Genomic DNA, 23,125 nt, shown 5'->3' on the forward strand with positions numbered 1-23,125 from the left:
TAAAAATCACCATAAGCTCCTTTTAGTCGCATAAAGAATAAGAAAAGTATTATACACCCAAAATTTTACTAGTTCTTTTTTATGAATGGGGCTATATTTGTTATTAAGATATAAACAAGTATCCTATCACTTTAACTTAGCCAACAACCACAATTAAATCTAAACTCTAGTTGCATGAGACAGAATTTCCTTTTCTCAATAAAACATTACTCTAAGCAAAATATCTACAATAGGTTGATTCATTGGTATAAGAACATGTTAAATTCTTGGTATCATATAAAGTCAAAGGTTAATGTTTGACTCCTTTGAGTAGTATTTGCTAAAAGGGACAACCATAATATGTGGAAAAACCTTTGATCACCAATAAAATATTGCAAAAAAAATCATGCTACTTGAAGCAAAAACAAACGTAAAAGAAATAAAATATATTTCCAAGTTTTTATTCCTTTCTAGCTCTTGCCTTTAAACTTGCTAGTGTGTAATATAGCTTAGGGTGACAATTGTATGTGGTTAAGATTCTCTCAGGTGTTAAAGAGAAAAGTGCATAAAAAACAAAGAAAAAAATTGTATGAAATGAAACTTTTACTCTTTAGATGCATTCTGGTGACACTTTTATCCTCGTATGTAAATACAAACTCAATAACTTACCTTTCCATTACGGGAGACAATTCATTTCCAATGCTTGCTGCCATTACTTTTTGCTAAGGATTCATCTTAGAAATATAGCCTCAAAACAGTAAAAAACAATCAAAATCCCTAAACAAAAAAAACATGCATTTGCATTTCCAAATAACTGTTAAAAAGAATAACTTACAACATTATCAAAATTTCTGAAGTACTTAAATGAATCAAGTTCACAAATACACTCTACTTTTCACTTTGTATTATAACTGACATTGAAGATAAAATATAATTTCACTCCAAGCTGAAGAGCAAGATGTTCAATGCTGTACTAGGAAGATCATCCTTCAAACCATTGTCTAAAAACCAATTGCTGATAATGCTTTGAGACAAATTAGTAGAAACTTCAGCCGGCCACTTGTCTACTAATCTAAATCCAAATTGTGCTGCAGCCGAAAGTAAGGTTGGTTCGTCTACACGGCGAAAAATATGGCAAAGAATTAGTGCAGGAACATTATCGTCTTTACTGCTTCCGCCGGAAGCTATCAGTTCTTTTGCAGTTGCAAACAAAGGCAATATAGCTTCAGCAACGTATGTCACATCTGTGCCAATGATGACATCAAACCCCCTATCACTAATTTCCTTTATGCTTTCTATGTTGTCCTTGTTTCCCCACTCCAGTACCTTAGTTGTTAGTTTAGTCAGCGACGATGCCTCGATATTAGATGCAACATTTTTCGTCAGGAGGTCGAGAGCAAAAGCATCTCCATCTGTAGCAACTACTTGATCAGCATACCTAGCAGCGATCATAGAGCAGATTCCCCCACAGCCGCACCCCAACTCCAAGACCCTTTTTCCTGCAACGATGTTGGGATTTTCTGCAAGGACAGAAGCCATCAACCGAGCCGATTCCCATAGCATCAAACCAGTTGATTTGCACGTATGTTGGTACTCTTTTGAAAGTAAATTAATCTTGAAATTCCAGCCTCTAAGGTTGACCTCAATAATCTAACAGCAATAATTTCCGAGATGAAAACCATGTGACCACATAAGAAAATTAACAGCTAAAAAATAAGAGGAAAAAAATTGTGGCAAATAGGCAATTAGGATTTTGTTTATGACATAAATGCCCTTGTTAATAAAGAATGAGATTAATAATGAAGGAAAATTAGCCTTCTCAGTTGAAAAAAAGAAAAAAAGGCTTTCACAACTGATAACTTCGGTTAGAGCCTAAGAGAATCAGCAACAACCAGGTAAGCATGTGCGAAGCCTTACCTCGTACTGACTGGAAGGTGAGATTCCAAACATGTCAAACGCCACCCCCTCAGACAAGTCAATTGCAGAGTCATTTAAACCATCATTCAAATTGTTTTGTTTGATTTCCCCATCAATCTTATCACTATCAAGATGGTTGATATCGGCTTCTCTACTGGAAGAAGAGTTGGAACTGTCTGAGACATGAAATACAGCTTGGACCCAACGCCTGAAACCACCAAATAAAGGAGGAGGATATAAAAGAGTTATTACACATTCCGGAGAAGATGAAACAACCCTTTTAAGAAATTAAGCAGCAGATAAAGGGAAACAAATGAAACCCCTTATCTCTAGCAATTCCAAATACAAAAACTTCAATCATTTCAATGTGTTTAAAAGGGAAGGGGGAGGTAATATCTATCATTGGATATGAATCTGTATTGACCATGAATCCTAACGACCAAGAAATTGGAAATGGACACAATAAGGAACAAGAAAGCATCTTATATGCTAGGTTATCTGAAGCAAAAACATAATTGTTATAAAACAACTACATTACCATATAAAAATTAGCAAAAAAGGAACTTGGTATATAGTCTATTACCGATTCATTACCAACTCCCTTGAGCGGTTCTCGACTTGTTTGCAGCACACATCAATCTTATGAACATCAAATCCATTTTCTTTGAATAAATTTGTCAAGAATTCATTTGAAAAATAATAAGCACGCTGGATAGGGAAAAAGTATTACATTAGAAAAGAAGAAGCTCATGTAAACTAAGTTACAAGATAACATGGCCAGAACTGAAAACTTACAGTGCCATCACCCCTGACATAAAAGTTGTCACTAATCTTTTGATCCTTGCCAGAGAATCTTTCCTAGAGAACATAAAAATAGATATATAAATCATCAATTGCTCAAAAAAATCACCAGCCAAAATTTAATAGGCAAATTGTTTTCCACAAAGCAAATAGTAGAATTCAAATGAAAATTTGTTTGCCAATTCACCATATTTAAGCTAAGGACCCAACAGTTTTGTATTGGCATTAAGGTTTAAGGATACTCGTATAACTCTAAAGAGGATAGAATCACCCGAATCAAACAAAACCATACTATGTCATCTCCTAAACCAACAAAGAAACATGTAGAATGGAATTTCCCTACCTTGGTATAATCATAACTAAAAGTTTTTCAAACCGCTTTAATAGAAAAAGAATAAGTGTGTTCTAATTCTTCGAGCCACTATAGATAAATAATTACCACAAGAAAATTATATGGAATCTGGATAAAAAGGTGCACTTGTCAATTTACTAGCATTAGCAATAGAATAAAAATTAAAAAGGGAAAATACAAGAAAGTCAACCTGAGCAAGGTCTCCAGTAGCATAGTCTCGGAGCAGAACATATCCATTTGGCTGTGCAAATAGAAGAAGGGGACCACTTTAATCACAGATGAAAAATATATAGCGAGGTTTATGGAACATTTAACAAATTCACAGTAATAAATACAAAAATATCTAACCTTTATAACTTTTCTGATATTTTGCAAAACCTGAGGCATCTTTTCTGGGGACACTGCAGATAACATAAATATCTGCTTACCATGTCAGAAACTTAAAGTCTTAAATGACGGTCAAAATTATTTTTCATTAATGAGAGAACAAAAGTTTATCAGAAATAAGGCAAGAAAATGATAAGGTTGGAACAAACAAAAGCAAATGTGATTCTGTAATCGCTCTACATTAACTTTAAATATTATAACTGCAATTCAGGATTTCAGATACCATAGTAACAATATCCACTGAAGATGGAAGAATCTCTTTGCACAGGTCATCAGCTGTCAAATCAGAGACAAAAGCATTAACATGGGACTCCTTGAAGTCTTCATGTGTCTGCAAGAAAGAAGACAAGTTTGTTCAAATTAGATGTATATAAACAGTAAGTTATCGAAATCAAAATAAGAACTCCAAATCCTAAAGTTTGTTCAATGTAGCAGAAGAGCACCAAGTAATAGGAACTCGAGTTGTAAAATTCCACCTACATCCCAATGGATAAATTGTGTGCAATTTATATCCACGATTTAGCAATACTTAAAGGGCTTCCCCAAAGTCTGCCCATTTTATACAATGTGATTTAGACCAATGTTACAGACACTTGGGTGGATTTACATTTCTCATTTTCTCTGCATGATGAATCTTACCAAAAATGTTAACACCAATAGATCAAGATTGAATCAAGAAGCATACAATCAAGTTGCTATGTATGCTTATATGAACAGAAGATGAATAGACAGAGATTACGAAAAAGGAGATTTCCAACCTTAACCAACTCAATAGCCCGTGGTGAGAAATCACACGCATAAATGAAAGCATCTGGATATGATGCTATCACAGGAAAGATAGTATTCCCAGCTCCACAACCAACCTGATAAGAAAATAACATTATTAACTAAGCAACTTGCTAGGATAAAGACCTCCTGAAAGGAGCATGAACAGAAGAGATCACATAAATAATGAACACCGGAGAAGAAAAACCATGTTGGAACATTCTATCAATCACCATAATCATACTATGTTTCACACAGAATTTAAGACCAAAATAACTATCTTTTCACATTGATCAGATTGCAATGCTGTGGTATGCATATATGCTCAACATTATTATAGTATTACTATTACTACTTAGTCAATGATAACCTGATATCATAACTTATAAATGAACTAAACATACCTCCAAAATCACTTTTTTTCCTGAACCCTGAAAATAATAATTTACTTAACTCATTAGTACAACAAGCAATGCATTAAAAACACATCAAATAAAAAAAGTACATATTATTTCCTTTCACTCACAGAAAAGTAATATCCCCATTCCTTATCCAAGTAATGCCGATCTTTGAAAAACTGCAGAAAGGTATAATCATCGTTATAGTCAATTCAAATTACTTATAACAAATGCCTTGAATAAAAACACAGAGAGTCACTTATTAAACCAAAAACAAAAGGTGGGAAAACTAACTTTGTCCTTGTGGCGCTTATAGAAGACATCCCAATACTTCTTAGCTTCTCTTTCATACTTTTCTACAAACAAAAACCAAAAATCTAAACTTTTTGTAGTTGGGAATTGCAAGCAAGATCACGAGAGAGAGAGAGAGAGAGAGAGAGAGAGAGAGAGAGAGAGAAAAGAGAGGTACCTCTCCAAAAAGGGGAAACCCCATTATTTGTAGTGGGATAAATTTGCAACCTTTGTATTTGTGATTGTATTTGGGGTGCCCCAGAATCATGGGTACTTTCTGATGCCATTCCCTGCATAATTTAGGGGTACAAGTAAGAACAAGCATTTGGTGAAAAACAATAAAAAGAGAATAAAAAAGAAAAGAAGCTAGTTATAACTTATAATTCAACGTACAACTTTGAATTCTGCTTAGTGTTTTGTATGTGCTGCTGCTTCAATTGTGTTTAGATCGAAGTATACTTGCAGGGTTTACCCCAAGAACATAACCTTCTTATATTTTGTTCTATTTTATTTTATGCTATATATATTTATTTTTATTTTTTTCTATTTTATTTTTATTATTGCTTCCAGGGTTTACCTGCATTCTTATGATATTAAGTATTAAATTTGTAATTATAGTTATCTAGGATTATATAGTTTTACTTTAGAAATAAAAAATATTAAGGGCAAAATAGGAAAATAGAATCATGATGGTTATTTCAAGTTTTAGCTTTATATAGTACGTGTTGACATGCAATGTCGTGCCTGCCAACTCGTTTTTCTATCATTTATAATATATAGTTTGTATGTCATAAATGTTAAATATAATATTTTATGTTAAATATTTATAATCTACAGTTGAATTTATTCGATTTATGTAATGTTCAATTTAGAAAATTGAACATTCATGTTTTACATTCAAAACTGATAGTTACAATGTAAGAAGAAATACTTAACCAAATAATATGTAACATATATTCGTTAGAGAAGAACATTGGTTATATATGGTTTTTTTGATAAAAAATTAGAAAATAGTGAGAAAAAATAGGAAGAATAGTTATTTTGGGTTTTACTTTGTAAGTAGTATAGATAGAAGATAAAACTTTTAAGTTTTAAGTAATCAATAGGGTTGAATATTATTTATGCAACTTTTTTTATTAGTTTTTGTAAGTAAGTTTTCTAATACATATCTTATACCCATTCTAATTCACTACACAAGTAAGATTTAATAGAAATTTTGTGTATGGATATCAATGTTTAACGATTATATTATCAAATATTTTATTAATTTATAGTGTATTAAACTTAATGAACTTATCTACATTTATTATAGATAGACAATAAACATAATTTAAATATGTAGAAAAACAATTTTTCCCATGCTTTTGCCCATGAAATATATATATGTCTCTTCTTTGGAATGGAACAAGGTATATATGTAGGAAGTTCATTTCAAGTGTGAGGTTATCAATAAAATGAATGAACTTGACATTCATTTAAAATTTGATTTGTTATTTAGTTTATAAATTTAATTTATAAATCAAATGATTGAACTTAAGCTAAAAATCAAACTCATTAATTAATTAATCTGAACTTGATTCAAGTATAATATGATTCGTCAATTTCATAAGTCGAACCAATTACAAATACACATATGAATATAGATTTTTTTAAATTTATACATATTAAACATATAATCACATATATAAATATATTAATATTTCAAAAATATTAGTAATTATTTTAAAAATATATTTTTATATATTAATATATAAATATATATTGCATATGTTAAAATTATTATTTTTATAAAAATTGATTTAAGAATCTTATTTACCTTTATATGTATATTCATAATCATCATTAGAGCTGATGAACAATATAAATTTGAATATGTTTACTCATTCAAAAGTTTATGAATTTTAATTGAGTTATCCTTATCTAAAAGAATAATTCACATTGAACTCTAATTGAGAGTAAAATGTTAATGGTATACGGATATACTATATTTTGTATGCAATCAAACTTTTAAACAAACTCTCATCTTTTACACTTATCTCACATCTTTATTATACTAGGCAGGCCCTCTTTCCTTTCTTCTTCGCTATTTGGGCTCTGTATTCTTAACAACCCATTATCCTCCACTACTCTTATTAACTTTTCAATTCTTATTAGGTAACCACACATTTTATTATATTTGAGCTTAAAGATTTATATACAATTAATATATTATTTATTATTTATTTGTATTTTACTTTGAAGAATCAATGATAATTAAATATAAATAGTAGATAATGTATTTATAGTTTATAAAACTTTTACACAATCATCACAAATCTTGTGTTTCCCCTAATACATCTATGCAAACTCCCCTAATTTATTATATACATTATAGTGATTGAAATAAATGTAATTTTTTAAACAAAAATGGTAATAAATGTAATTAAGTTAAACATAATATAGTATATTGTGGAAACAAATACAAATAATATATGAGTTAGTACATTTTCATTATTTTTAGTTCGTTACAATATAATATAATTAAACAATATTTTCTTAGAATTATTGATGTACTTTACAAACCAAAAATAATAAAGAGACATTGACTCTTATACTATTTTGACTTGTCTTCACAATATATCATATTTTGTTTAACTTAATTACATTCATCACTCTTTATTTTGTTTAAAGGATACACTTATTTCTCATATAGAAATAGTTAGTGTTATGTATTAGTATAAACAAGGGTTATTTGTGTATGTACAAAAATGATAAAAATAATTTATATAATTTCACTAAAACTCATAAGTTATTAGTGTAATTTATATAAAATAAGACTAAGGGCTTAAAATAAACTTTCACAATGAAATAAAAATAAATACTTATTATATACCAAAACGATTTAATTAATTAATGTTTTTATAATAATTTTTGAACAAGAGAACTTTGATACAAATAGTAAAAACATAAAATATATTCTGTCGACTCGATTATTGTTGTTTATTGAGAATTTTAGACTAATATTTTTGTGCCCATATTCTTTAGGATCGATAAACAGTGTCATACTTTTTCACTATTGGTTAGACATTTATTTCAATCACACATCAACTGTATGATAACATAACCATTACAACCAACAAGAACAAATTTATACTAAGAATAATAATAATTGACACCATAGAAAATTATAAAATAATAAAAAAAACAATAGTATATACACTTGTCATATAAATATAAAATGAGTGCAAAATTTATGTATATTGACAGTGTAAAGATTTATACAGAGTCAATACATTTCCACCATTCATTTACATTACTTTATTTAAAAGTCAATACTATTAAAAATAAATGATAGATGATACAATAATAGTCTAAACAATATTCTTAGTGTATACATCTTTTTCTGATATAAAATTAGTTATATAGATGAAAAATATCTATGACCCCATTAATTATGAATCCTATACTGAGCACTTGCCACATTTTCTTATGGGCCGCCATGTATACGGACTCTGTCCAAATCCATCATGGAGGTATCTATTTTACTCAATATTTTGAAAACAATATATGATTTTAGTTTTTAGTATGTAAAATTTATCCAAAACTAACGTAAGAAACTGAAACTGAAACCAAAACAATATCAATAGATATGGATTAAACTAAAAATATTATCGGAACAAATTTCAATACATATTTGTAAGGACAAGTCAACAACGTATCCAAGTCTAGAATTATAATGGGAAATAAGAAACATGTGCATTGCATGCACAAACTAAGTTGAAGATTAACTCAGCCCCATGCGTTAGACTTTGTCGAGCTATTAGTGTTTCGTGGAAATTGGAGTTTGCATTCGGTTAAATTTCGAGAAAGAAAAAAGCAAAATATACACGGTGCCGCGCGCACCAAACCTCAACCGATGCTGTACCTGTCACAGTCCACACCTCATCATGTGATCATACTTTTATAAGGTAACACACATTGACATTTATATCTATTTTATTTAAAATGATATTACACTTTTACTCTTAAAATATAAAGGAAAAAGTCAATTATCTCTTCATTACTTAAGAGGAGTCTCACTCCTTTTATAACCCTGTTCATTAATTTGCCATTCTGTTTAATTCTTTCATTCATTTGTTGCAATAAAAATGAAATGTCAAACAAACCTTCTTTCTTTAAATAAACTCAAAGTCAAATTATATTAATTGAAAAAAATGTATCATCTCATAATTTATATGTATGAGTTTTATACATTGTCACTACATCATATTATATTCTTATAGTAAACCACATTTTCAATATAATAAAACTGTGCCAACAATTACAAAAGGATAAAAAGTATTGGCAGGATGTTAGTTTTTTAAAGGCAATGGTCTATGGTCATGTTAGATCCCAGTCTTAAACAAATGATATCAATGAATCAGAAAGAATGAAATGAAGCCACTGAATGGAGATCACTACTCCATGAACAAATCGAAAAACGAGTAAGGCAAGGGATTCAATGAATATTCCTTTGTTTGGTTTTATTGAACAATCAATCAATCTTTATCTGTTTACAAAGCTAAAGAGGAGAAGAATTTATAGGAACCAATGTCCTGAACTTAACAAACTAACTACCAAAACAAAAAAATGAATTTTTCTGATATGGAAAGGAAGTTAAAACAAAAATTTGTTTTAACTAAAAATTGACTTCTAAAAATAGAAAGGAAAAAAAATTAAAGAAGAAGAAGAAACTAATGGTCATAAACTATATTTAGTTTTGACACCCAGAACGATCAAAAGGTCGATGATTCGATTTTTGAGAACAACATTAGTTAAGATGAGCAACTATACATCCCGAAAATAATTAGTTTTTTATCAAAAAGGTGAAAGAATACCCTTAATAACACAAAATACATCAACAATTATTATATTATAATAGTTTAATATTTATGTAGTGATATCTAAAGTTTTGTAGATGTTGAGTATATCAAATATCATTATTATTATAATTAGTGTGTCAACAGATATTCAACATATGCTATCTCGCATTCTTATTTTATGGTATTAAATATTTTATTAAGTATTCAATTTTTATATATTTCACTTTAGATAATTATAATGTTTTTTATATTGAAGTACTTAATATTATAATTTTTTATTATTTATTATAATGTCCAATTTAATGTGAGATATGTGGTTATTATGTTAATGGTAGTTACATACGATTATATGATTTTGTAGAAATTAAAAAACGTGAATGACAAAATAGGAAATTGAAAATTAGTATATGGTAGTAGTTAGATCATATTTTATCTTTATATATAGTATTATATATAATATTATATTATAATAGTTTAATATTTATGTAGTGATATCTAAAGTTTTGTAGATGCCGAGTATATCAAATTCCATTATTATTATAATTAGTGTGTCGACAAATATCTCATATCTGTTAACTCGCATTCTTATTTTATGGTATTAATTATTTTTATTAAGTATTCAATTTTATATATTTAATTTTATTTAATTATAATGTTTTTTATATTGACGTACTTAATATTATTATTATTTATTATAATGTCCAATTTAAGGTGAGATATGTGGTTATTATGTTATGGCAGTTACATATGATTATAAGAATTTTTTTGTAGAAATTAAAAAATGTGAATGACAAAATATGAAATTGGAGATTAGTATATGGTAGTAGTTACACCACGTTTTACCTTGCATTTATGAGATGTTCAAAATATGAAATCGATGTACTTTATATTATATTTTTTGTATTTATGAGATATTCAATTTAAGGTGAGATATGTGGTTAATTAATATGTTGATGGTGGTTACTTGCAATTATATGTTTTTTTTTTGTAAAAAATTAAATAATGTTAAGAGCATAACATGAAGTGAAAATTACATCATATTTTATTTTTATATATAGTAAGTATAAAGTATAGATGGATAATTAGTGTGTGGACAAATATTCATTTATGGTATTAATTATTTTTGTTAAGTATTCAATTTTTATATATTTCATTTTAATTATAACTGTTTTTTTATATTGACGTGCTTAATATTATAATTTTTTATTATTTATTATAATGTATAATTTAAGGTGAGATATGTGGTTATTATGTTAATGATAGTTACATATGAATATATGATTTTTTTTGTAGAAATTAAAAAATGTGAATGACAAAATAGGAAATTAAATTGGAGATTAGTATATGTTAATAGTTACACAATATTTTACTTTTATATATAAAATATTGAATAAATATATTTTTTGGACACATATATAAAATAGATATAAAGTATAAATATCAAAATATCTCTCATGCCAAATGCACACCTTCTGATCCACAAGTGACGACAATGAATCAAATCAACGTGATACCCAATTAAATTTAACTTATTTTTAGCTTGATAAATTTAATTTATGAACCAAATGATTTGAAATTTACCTAAAAATTAAGTTCGTTAAATAAACGAGCCAAAAATCAAATATAATTTATTTCATTAAATTAATAAACGTACTCGGTAATATATATATATATATATATCATAAACAAACAAAAAATATAATATAAAGTATACCAAACACAACAAATACATTCTAATTCAAAAAATGAACTATATAAAAATTGAATATGTAGTATCACACAATATTCTCCCGCAGACACAAAGTGTCTGTATACACTAGTATATATATAAATAATCTTTAGATTTAATATATAAAATAAATAATCAATAATCTTTAGATGAACTTGACTAATCAAATTAATAATAAACACTTTATGGATTCCCAATGAGCTAAAACTAATTTTAGACGACAAATTCAACATTCAGATACTTAAATTAAATTAAGTCAAGGTGAACCAATTTTTTTCCTAATATCCATCCTACAACACATTATTTTCATAACTACCACTTTTCCGACTTTTGTGTAGAAATGTTGCTTTTGATATATAGTATAGATATCAAAATATTTCTCATGCCAATACACTTATACACATAGTGTGATTCACAAATAAGGACAATCAATCAAATTAACGTGATATTCAACTTTTTTTTAGTTCGATAAATTTAATTCAAGAATCAAATTATTTGAAATTCACATGAAAATTAAGTTTGTTAAATAAATAAGGTGAAATATATTAACTCATATACATACAAATAATCTTTAAATTTAATATATAAAATAAATAATCAACAGAGTAGATGAACATAGCCAATCAAACTAATGATAAACACTTTATGAATTCCGAATGAAGTACAATCAACTGTATCAAACATTCACATACTTAAATTAAGTTGAGTTTCGAGATGAAATTCCTAAAATCCGTCCAACCACAAAGTATTTTTGTAACTCCCACTTTTCCAACTTTTGTCAAGAAAAGGTTGCTTTTGATGGACAGGGACCTATTCCTTTCTCACTCGATATCTCCGTCTAATTAAAAAATTTAACTTAAATAAAAAATATATTATAATAATATAAATTAATATTTTCACATTATTCTATGTAATTTTATTAATTAGGTACATGAGTACATAGATATCTTGGAAGAGACATCCTTGTTAGCTTTTGATTACACTATGACTTGTTCCAATTCTATTTCCCTGCCCAAAAGCATATTCTCTTTTCTCTCCTTCAATATATGTTAGGCCAATTGCAAGTTTGCATCAATGCCAATGACACTTCCTTAAACACAAACCTCATCGATTCGCATTAAATCCCCCGATCCAAACGCAACCCTAATTTCTTTCCCTTCTATTCAGATTCGTTCCTTTCCTCTCATTAAAATAAACATCAAAAACCATTTTTCCAGCTTTTTTTGCCTCTTTATAGTTCCTTTCAATTTCTGTAATTCAGCTTTTACAAATTCAGGTACAATAATTTTTTCATTGATCCTCATAGTTACCATCTTCATGTAAATTAAAATGTGATTATAATTTCTTTTGTATATATTGCAGGTTGTTCAATCGATCAAGTGATTTTGTTTTGTGCTACGCAACGTTAACGTCTATAGATTCAAATTATTTGACCTAAGTTTAAAAACTATTCTAAGATGAGGAACGATTGGTTATCTTCAATGGATTCGGATCCAGATATATTATTTCCTTTTGATTCCTTTATTTTTGGTTTGCATTACCACAATTCTAGAAAATTCTTTGTTCCTGGAAGCTTAGCAATTCAAGAAGCATTTGGGCGCGTGACAAAATTCGCTGGTGCTTTGTTATTCTGGTTATCTAGTTCCTCTAGTTCGAATTTGGTTCAGGACATAGCAAGTTCTATGAATAATTATCATCGTTTTGGAAATTCAACTATGGGTCCTGTGCAGGTTAAACCTATTGTTTCTAATAATGTGGCAAGGTTTGGGTTTCCTTTTAGATTGAAGAGGAAATCTTCTTCATCTTCTGTGACTTTGGGGAAAATTTCAAGTTTTATTTTGAGGGTGATTTGGAGAGAAGCTAAAAGGATTCAGTCATTCCCTGTTCTATCATTGGCTGCAGCATTGGTACCACCCATTCAAAACTTGTATGTCCCATGAACAAAAAGAACTTCTTTTTTGATTTTTTTATCGTTAATTAGAAGAAAAATCCTATTAGTCCTAGGAACCGTCCTTGTTCCAGCTCGAATAGATTAGATTAGTCACATTCCAATTTGACTTACTAAGACAAAGAGTCTCTGACAAAAATAAAATAGCCCTCAGAAGTATAGGGTTGGCCATACTAGCATTTGGATGATGGAAATTAGGCTGATGTCCTTGAATGTGTGTTTTTGTCCTTCAACAATTAGTCCGTAAGTGTCGTGCCCAAACGTTAACTTGCGCCAGAGACTAATTTGAATGATAAATTGCACATTCATGATCTTTAGAGTAATTTCCATCATTCAGAGAGACTTATATGATTGATTAACCATGTATGTTTAAGGGACTAATTTGACCATTTATTCTTAATTTGGGAGTCTCTCTATGTTCGTGATTTTTACTTTGTTTTTTTGGATGGAAAAGAGGGAGCAAGAGCTCCAAAACAAAAGAAAACAGACTACATCCCCCTACTATAAACAGTAGAGGCACAATCCATCAAGAGTTTAATTTTACAGAAACTAGGAACAATATCAAATAAATGAAAACTACAATCCTCCTCCATGTTTGTGATTTTTACTTTCTTGTCTTACTAAATGAGTCCTTTTGTTTTTATAATTGTTTTTTTTATTTAAATTTTGCTTCTAGGTCATCAAATATCTTAGCTGGCCCATTGCAGAATCCTGATGTGCAAATGAATGGAAGCATTGACCAAATACATATGGATGTGGAGAGCCAAGGATGTCCTCGCCTATCTGTTTCCGAATTGAACATGACAAAATCTGCAGTGGAGACTAAAACTGGCATTGAATTTCCTGTGGTTCTGGATAATGTATTACCTGGAGTTCAGAATTCCAGCTTCAACTCTGAGGTTAGGTGATAGAATGGAGTTCAGCCTAATTTATTTTCTGTATTAATATCTGGTTTACAGTTTTCCATAATTTCTGTGATCCATCCATCTGAATGAGTTTTAGTTATGATGTTGCTAGTTTTTTTGCTTTATTGATGTAGTGGTTAAAGCTGGTTACGAAATACGGTAGTTGACTAGAAATTTAGTTAGTAAGTAGCTACTAATAATGACAGTGGTTAGGTCATAGAAACAGAATTTGGTCAAGTTAACTGAGAACCGTTTTGTGTGTACCGAGTCGCGGTTCGTTTGCGAACTAGTTCTCTCTGATTCCTTTGTTACCTCCTTGTAAAAAACAAACCAAAGTTTTCACCTACATTTTAAGTACAAGAAAGAACAGAGAAAGGAATTGGGGTTGGCAAAATGACAATAAAAACAGTCCCATAAAGCTATTGGAAGAGAGGAGTCTATAAAATGTGAAAGATAAAGATGGAAACAATCATTGGCTGCAATGTGCAGGAGATATATCAAAAGACAAATATTTGTGTGTGACAGTGCATTAAAAAACGAGAATTGTTGGAGTGTAATATTCATGCATTGTCATTGTAAAAACTTATACACACTCAGTGCATCATTCACCATTCATTTGAGTTGCTTTTATTTAAAAGTCAATGATAATTGAAAATGAATGGTGGATATGCAATGATAGGATAAAAAACTCTTGTCATTAGGCTGTGTAAAATGAATGTGCGTTATGTTTTCAAATTTTAGCAATTATTACACTTGGGGTAGTGGAGTAGAGTACAGGACTACAGGGTATTTAACCTCATTTGTATTGGGTAGTATAAAGTGATAATAAATTCCTTCGAAAAATAATAGGGAATGAACCTGGACATCCCAATCTGATGACATATTTTGGCTTTTTGTCTTCTCATATTTACATAATGTCAAACAGTGTTTTTATTTTTTCATGACATAATAAAAAATATATATTGGATATGTATAAAGAAAATAAAAATAAAATATTTTAAAATATATTATTAATTAATAGTGAATGACATAGTATAAATATAAATAATATACATAATATATCAACTAAGTTTAGCTCTAACGTACTGATATTTTAATAGGGTAACATACGTGTATTACGTACTCGTACCCATACCAAAGAGAACTGTGTATTATGTTATTATGGGTTAGGTGATAGAATGGGAGAGAATAGAGTTATATTTCAAGGTATAGGCAATATGATATGTAGTACCTATGCAAAATTAGTTCCAGTTCTATTTGAACTTCATCCATTTTCCTATGACCATATGCAATGTTATATAGACCTTCCTTTTTATATAAACTAATTAATGATTAAATTTGCTTCAGGTCCTGGTTGGAACAGGGTCCAAAAACATGACAATAGTTAAAATCAAGTCCCTGAAGGTCTACGCTTTTGGATTTTGTAAGTTTTGTTGAATACTTGATGAAGCCATTTTCTTTTCCTTTGAAAAGAAAAATATATCATTGATACTTTATTTGTAGCATTTTAGCAGAACTCTTTGTTTACTGTGCCATTCTTGGCCTTTATTTGACAGATGTTCATCCGTGCTCCCTCTGTGAGAAACTGGGCCCAAAATATGCATCAATTTCTGTTGATGAACTGAATAGCCATCATGATTTCTACCAGGATCTTCTCAGGTCTCAAAAATCATGTGATTTTTTATAGATGCATATTTTCTTTAGGACTTAATGCCCTCCCTTCTAGTGATGATAATTAAATATACATTGTTTATTAAAAACAACATGGGAAAATGTGTGGAGTTCTGGCCAGGTCTAGCTAATCCATTGAATGTTCTCACATATCATTTTTCTAAAATAAATATTATCTACTTCTGCATTTTGAAAACTTACAGATGCAATTTTGTTGGTCGGTTATGGTATTAATTTTGATGGACCTACTAAGCCTTTTACTGTTGCAGAGAGGATATCAATATGACTGTCAGACTTGTTGTTAATTGCAAGGGCATGAAAATTAACAGCGTGAAAGTGTAAGTAACTTTTTTCTCTTCTAAATTGTGCAATGTTTGCTTGGTTTTAAAATTTATTTTTAAAACGATATCTCATCCTCCCCCTGCTGTGCTTCACCCCTTTTCTATCTGAGAAACAAAATAGTTGGTCTTAAATTTGCTTGTATATAACCTTTAAACAACATTTTAGTGTGTTCCCGAAGTCAATAATTTTTTTATTATGCCGTTGTACATATAGTGAATTACCAATTCTGAAAATATAGATTTTCCCTGAGCATTTGATGAACCATGTTTGACTTATAACATAAATTGGCTGACTTGTTTATTTGAAGTAACATTTTGGAACCAACCATTCAATTTTATATAATGGCAACCTTGTCAAGGGTTAAGAGCAGGCCTTATCTTGTAAGGCACCAGTCCAGCCTCTAAATAAAGATGTGTGGAATAGGTTGATTATGAAATTAAATTTGCAAGGCAATGGACAATTTATGATTTTATTTTTCTCATTTATATCCTTTATTGCAGTGCTTTTGAGAAATCACTTCGAGCTAGATTAGTTAAGGTACTCTACCTCCCTCTTGTAAAATCGTATTTGTTGTTTCTACATTGGATTAGTTCTTCTAACTTCTCCCCACCCCCACTTTTGGTCAGACAAATCCGTCCACAGACTTTCATTGTCTTACGGCATTTGGTTCCTACTTCACAGAGGATATCCCATTACCTTTGGTAAATAATCTGTCAATGTTTATTTTTTACTATCCTAAATTAATAAAGATGTCATAGAGTTACATTAGCTTTATTGCAATGTTGCAGGGGACAGTAATCAAGTTCCGGCGAACAGTTGATGGATGTTTGATTACTGAAAGTGAGTACTATTTGCTAACACGTCATTGATTTTATAAGCTGTTATATTGTTGGTCTCAGGATAGAGAGGAAAAAGCCTCATCTATTTGGTCTATTTTCTCTCTGATATTTAAGACTTGGCATGCTTAATTCTTATTAGTATCTCTGTCTATAGCTTGGATGGTTGAGAAATTGTGTTAACTTAGAGTGTTTGTTTCACCCATACAGTTGGTGGCAATCAGATAGGAAGTGTCCACAGCAAAGATCTATGTCGTAAGTCATATTCGAACTCATGTGCTTGTATTTTACCAAATTCCATTTCCATGACATCTTTCGGCGCATAAACAAACCAGGATAATCTGTTTTGTTCTCTTTGGTTCCACCGCTTCAATGGAAGAACTAAAATGTGCTACTCTTTTATCTCATGTCTTGTTCTGTTTATAGAATGCACGAAATATAAACAAAATCCTTATGTTTTGTTCTGCCCTATTCAAACATATATACCAAACTTTACCTATATTTTCGTCTAATGTCAATGTTTACCCATGCTCTAATATTTCAACTTGTAGGGGCTTTCTTTGACATGTACATTGGCGATGCCCCTGTATCGGAGCAAACGAAAGAAGAAATCGGCAGGAACGTTGCAAATATTATTAGGAGTTGTTAAAGCAGTCTGTTTTCTATCCCAATTGTTCTGTTTTTTTGGAATGGATAATTGGGCATCCGCCGCATATACCCTCTGCGTATTATAGCACAAACGCTGGTGTCATGAAGTTGATTTCAGTATTAAAGATCACTCCTCATAGGCATTACTTTTCAAGGTTTGTTTTTTGAATCATAGAAGTCCTTATGGTAGCTCAAATTAGGTTCTCCTTGGAAAATTCCCTCTGTTCCTATTTGATGACATGCTATGCATTGATGCTCCTATCCCTGTTAGAATGTATAGTAACATTAATGAATTATTAGGAAAAAAACAGATAAGGATCTGTATGTTTGTTTTCTTCGTTATTCATTGTTGGCTTTCTCAGCTATATTAGTATCAAGTGGTTTTAAGTTGATGCTTTACCAAGATTTGAGATGAAATTAATACATGAAGAAAACTGCTCCAAGGAAGCAAAATTTTGTTACATGGATGGGATTCATAAGATGAATTGAAGATGAACTTTTAAGAAATGGTTGTTTTTGTGAGGTGGATTTCTACTTGTCATGCAGTGAACAGAAGAGGAGGGAAAGGTTACTTGATAAGAAATCAAACCGTAGGCATCAAATATTTAATATGCTTTTATTTTTAAATAAAAATAGTGCTGGAGTAAGTTTATGCTTAGACCATTATGGGAAAGAATTTATCTGAAAACGGGTACATTCTTATGTACTTTAAACTATACCTAAAATTGTAATATGCATAGAATTATAAGTATACATAACATCAAATTTAAATTAAATTATTAAATAATCTGAGTAGTAAATCCCTACCAGTACCATAAGAGGAGTTGGCCTAGTGGTTGGATAAAGTTAAACCACCAAGTATTATATAGGGTCAAAGCTGAAAGCTTGATACGTAAAGGGTGATGCATCAACAGTAAAAAAAATCCCAACCTTATTGTATATAAAGTTGTATGGCAATGTTTAAGACCTCACAATTGGAGATTAATGCATACTCCATGTTGAACATGGAAGTAGATTCTACTATAGATATATATGGCCAATGTACATCTACTCTAGCATACTAGTTTGTGTAATTGTTATAATTGATTAGAAGAATAATTAATTATGAATTGTTTAATTTAATTGAAATAGTTTAATACATGGAGTGAATTTTTTTTTAGTATAGAAGGTCTGCTCCACCTAGTTAGGAAGCATTGTCCTACACTATCCACTATGTCTTGATCACTCAACATTTTAGTGTACCATCCACAGCAATATCCTCATTCGTTAGCCGAGATTACATGTGGATTTATGTACTCTACTTTTTTCTTTGGCAAAAAAGAAAAACTGAATCAGATTCATTGAATCGAGTCGGTTTTGCTTGACGACTCCAAGTTGGAGGTATTTCCCACCCACCCACGTTTTTGTTGGTTCGGCTTTTATGAACTTGCAACGTGTCAGGTTTGGAATAAAAAAAAATATAAATTTTGTTGTGTAAAGATTTATAAATAGTTAATATGTCACTCATCATTTATTTGTATTACTTATATATAAAAGTTTGATGATTAAATTTTAAACTTTAATAGTAAATGATGTAATAACATCATAAAAACACATTACATACATCTTTTTCTCTTTTGTAATAAGCTTACAACTCATAAATTAGCTGCATAAAAAATGTTGATCAGTGATGAGTATAAATAAGAAATATGAGCTTATAAGATGTAAGGTACTCCTACATTGACTAATGAAATTGAGACAAAAAGCAAGTGGATTTTATAAAAATTCTTCCTAATTAAGTAAGTCTACAAGCTAATATTTTTATCCAATAAGAAAGTTGATTACGTATAATTCCAAAAGGTTCGGCAACGTACTAACGTACATGTAATTTTCAAATTTCTTACTCTATGTTTGTATGCAACATGTTTTAAGTTTTATTATGCAGGAAACGCCTAGGCATGCGTTTATTAGGTATTTGAAATACCAACTTTGAAATGACAATAAAACTCAAGTTTCACTTATTTAAATGACTCCAAAGTATTTGATTAGTTATTTCTAACTAATTATTTTATGGAATTTGTCCTTGAATTCTAAGATAACTAAAATGTCAAGGTTTAATTTCAATCTCCAATTCCATGCGTACAAACAACAAATAAAAAATGTTTTATTAATTATTTCAGGAACTACACCTCTAGAAGCATTATGTATAGAATCTTAATCTTTAGTTTAGAAAGAAAGAAAATAAGGTGAGGAAAAATCCGAGGTAAGTAAGGCATGACATTGTGCAAACCAGTGAATAGTGAAGTACATATAAATGACTAGATTTATACATCTAATATATACTCGAAAGAGATTAATTTATTAACCATAGGATAAAGTGATAATGATTATACCAAAAAAATGATTAAATATTTTCTTTACCACTTTGCCACTCTTTAATCACAATTCAAGCAAGTAACATAAAATGTATACCACTCCATGTACCAATTATTTTTCATTAGTCAAAAAATATAAAATTAATATATATTTAATTCTTATTTTAATTTAAATAAGGAAAATATAAAGTTGTATAAAGTTTTGGAGAAGATGTGGCTCATAAGATACACTTATGGAATGCTAGTGGAAGTGGATGGATACAAATGAAATGAAGAAGAGTGGAGTATAATTAGAAGAAGCAGCAAGAATTAATTATAGAAAGACAACGATGCAGTTATTGGAAGGAAAGCATATAATGTTGAATTTGTTAGAAGGATCCCACAATACTGCTTTTGTTATTGAGGATAAGATCCACCAGACAAGACCACACCCAATCCTCGTTACGACGTTGTCATCCACATCCAACGTTGTACACATGTATTATTGTTCAATTTAAATTACAATACTAAATTACAATATATGGAATTTCGGGATTGATTTTTCAACTCGGACTATTAACACCTCAAAATATTTATCAACATTCCTCTTTCTTAGTTAATCAAATTTAAGAATGACAGTGAAAATCATATATGTGGGTATATGTTCGAACCCAACTTGAATTTAATGGGAAAACTGAATTTATGGGTATTAGACCGAACCTGTAATGTCCCAAAAATCATTTCATAATTACTATATTTAATCTCTTGGAAAATTGGTAATTTTTTTTATGTAACATATAACTTACAAATCATTTTTTCTATTTTATCTATTCTCTTTCAAGATGTCACATTTTCAAACATTTGCGGAAATAATTTCTTAATGTTTAAAATATAATTGAACGAAACACAATTCTTTTCTGAATACTTCTCATTAATCAATTCTTGAATTTGTAATACGTACATATGGTTTACAAAATACAAGGCATAGTCTATTCTTCGCCCCTAACAAAGACTAAAAATACAAATAAAAATAAAATAATGTCAGGGGCGTTGACATTACAAAAGTACCCTACACAGGTTCCCTATCAAAAGAAAGAAAAAAAGGAGCTCCTAGACCGGTGGTGCACTAGAAACCTCACTCGAGTCTTCCTCGATCTCCGAGTCTGAAGAGATCTCTATAACCTCTATCGAATTCTCTATGTAAATTATATCTACACAGTCATCGTCCTCGTCCTCCACCACCTCATCTGCTGCCCAATCCATCGAAGGGCCCGTGGTGTACCCATAGGCCCCGATGAAGTAGTTATGCCTGCTCCTTCCGTCCCTCTTGGTGTTGAGTTAGTAGATGAGAATCCGGTTGGGGCCAAGTCCTAACAACCTCCGATCTGCCTCGTGCCTCAACTGGTGCGGATGGACCGGTAGGTACGGACCTTCGCCCTGGTAGGATGAACGATACTTCCCGAAATGCGTAATGTGTCGGGAGATGCAACACAGAGCCATCACATACGAGATCCAATTCCAGGTCGCAGGGACCAGTGTAGGTGTATCTGTTTCCTTCAATGCTCCATGCCCCTTCATAGGACATGGTAAAGCGGTAGCCCCTGATCATCGTCGATTTGTCTATCTAAACATGGATGTATACGAGTGTCGCTACCATACTTTCGTGGGCGCGACGGGAAGTATGCAAATAAATGTAATGAAGTTGCCATCGATGTTTTTTAGAGGGAAACATGAAAAACAAATTTTTCAAAAAATGTTTGGCCTGCTTGCACAGAGAAATTAAGTTCGGAAGTCGGTTACAGATGATGAAGGTATTAGGCACATCATATCGCCCGTTATAAAAACGGTACCTAGATCAATTATGTGGATCTTTATTAAAAATATTAATTTTATCATCACATTATTAAACAAAATAAAGAAAGACAAAAACATTTTTTTATTTTTTGTGGTTGATAAGGAAATACTTGCTCCTACGTATCTCTAGCTGCAATAGAGAAATCAAGACCACGTAGTTCTTTTAGAAAATAATTGATTGATGAACATAAGGTAACGCGACAAGGTACTAGGCCTATAATGGGTTACCTCCTATTGCTTTTAAAAATTAATTGAAAAATATTACAACATAAGGTAACACGACAAGACACTAGGCCTATAGTGGGTCACCTCCTATTGCTTTGAAAAATTGATTGAACATATATTACAACATAAGGTAACGCGACAAGACACTAGGCCTATAGTGAGTTATATCATATTGTTTTTAAAAATTATTTAAAAAGAAATTACAACAAGGTAACGCGACAAAGCAAACACTATACCTAGAGTGAGTCACCTCATATTGCTTTAAAATTTATTTGATAAAAAATTACAAAAGGTAACTCAACAAGGCACTATGCATATAATGAGTTACCTCACATTGCTTTTACAGCATAAAGTAACACACCAAAACATTAAGCCTATAATAGGTTACCTCACATTGTTTTTTCAAAAATTGTCGTTCTTTTGCTACATTTTACATATATATACACACATTCTTATTTCAATAAACAAATAATAACTATTATAAAACAAAATAATAAATAAAATAAATAAAGAAATAAAAAGTCACAACAGTAACAAAACGAAAAAAACATTAACTTAATAAATATATAATAATCAAAAGGAAAGGATACAAAATGAGGATTTAGGGGGTAAGGTTTGAAATTAATTTAGGTCTAAATTAATTTGGGGGAAATATAAATTAATTTGGGGTAAGGGTTTTAAAATCAAATTGGGGTTTATGATTAAATCAATTTGGGGCTAAGGGTTTTAAAATTAAATGGGGTTTAGGGTTAAATTAAACTGAGAATTAGATTTCAAAATCAATTTGGGAATTAGGGTAAATATAAAATTAAATTGGGGGATAGGGTTAACGGTAATGTGAGATGTTCAACAATGAAATTAGTTTCAAAACACAAGTACTTACGCGCATTATAATAACAAAAA

The 23,125-nt window shown here is 30.2% G+C and overlaps 2 protein-coding genes across 4 annotated transcripts; one reads left to right on the forward strand and one right to left on the reverse strand.

Moving 5' to 3' along the window:
- LOC109358839 lies at positions 758 to 5,391 on the reverse strand. Of its 3 annotated transcripts, none has more exons than XM_019603310.1 (13): positions 5,284 to 5,391; positions 5,069 to 5,180; positions 4,894 to 4,955; positions 4,728 to 4,778; positions 4,606 to 4,632; positions 4,195 to 4,299; positions 3,660 to 3,767; positions 3,398 to 3,469; positions 3,240 to 3,290; positions 2,692 to 2,754; positions 2,480 to 2,604; positions 1,897 to 2,104; positions 758 to 1,629 (listed from the first exon to the last, which is right to left on the reverse strand). In XM_019603310.1, the coding sequence occupies exons 2-13, from the start codon at positions 5,175 to 5,177 to the stop codon at positions 916 to 918; spliced, it is 1,695 nt and encodes a 564-aa protein (XP_019458855.1). In that variant the 5' UTR covers positions 5,178 to 5,180; positions 5,284 to 5,391; the 3' UTR covers positions 758 to 915. The 3 variants fall into 3 exon arrangements, with proteins under 3 accessions (XP_019458855.1, XP_019458857.1, XP_019458858.1); XM_019603312.1 differs by having other exon boundaries at positions 5,280 to 5,382; XM_019603313.1 differs by having other exon boundaries at positions 5,274 to 5,375.
- Positions 12,632 to 18,146, forward strand: LOC109358820 (fatty-acid-binding protein 2-like). The gene is made up of 11 exons (XM_019603280.1): positions 12,632 to 12,736; positions 12,823 to 13,387; positions 14,085 to 14,307; positions 15,661 to 15,736; positions 15,870 to 15,972; positions 16,254 to 16,322; positions 16,827 to 16,863; positions 16,953 to 17,027; positions 17,115 to 17,166; positions 17,373 to 17,417; positions 17,714 to 18,146. Exons 2-11 carry the CDS (start codon positions 12,918 to 12,920, stop codon positions 17,809 to 17,811), a joined length of 1,248 nt encoding a protein of 415 aa, XP_019458825.1. The 5' UTR covers positions 12,632 to 12,736; positions 12,823 to 12,917; the 3' UTR covers positions 17,812 to 18,146.

The sequence above is a fragment of the Lupinus angustifolius genome, chromosome LG10, assembly GCF_001865875.1.
Source record: "Lupinus angustifolius cultivar Tanjil chromosome LG10, LupAngTanjil_v1.0, whole genome shotgun sequence".
NCBI classification, from domain to species: domain Eukaryota; kingdom Viridiplantae; phylum Streptophyta; class Magnoliopsida; order Fabales; family Fabaceae; genus Lupinus; species Lupinus angustifolius.

Excerpts from the sequence above, each read along its gene's own strand:
- LOC109358839 (XM_019603310.1), bottom strand. The coding sequence starts at position 5,177 with ATGGCATCAGAAAGTACCCATGATTCTGGGGCACCCCAAATACAATCA. Across the intron at positions 4,633-4,727 it reads AATGGGGATATTACTTTTCT|GGTTCAGGAAAAAAAGTGAT; the intron begins GTGAGTGAAAGG and ends TATTATTTTCAG. Across the intron at positions 3,768-4,194 it reads GGGCTATTGAGTTGGTTAAG|ACACATGAAGACTTCAAGGA; the intron begins GTTGGAAATCTC and ends TCTTTCTTGCAG.
- LOC109358820 (XM_019603280.1), top strand. The coding sequence starts at position 12,918 with ATGAGGAACGATTGGTTATCTTCAATGGATTCGGATCCAGATATATTA. Across the intron at positions 14,308-15,660 it reads ATTCCAGCTTCAACTCTGAG|GTCCTGGTTGGAACAGGGTC; the intron begins GTTAGGTGATAG and ends AATTTGCTTCAG. Across the intron at positions 17,418-17,713 it reads CCACAGCAAAGATCTATGTC|GGGCTTTCTTTGACATGTAC; the intron begins GTAAGTCATATT and ends TTCAACTTGTAG.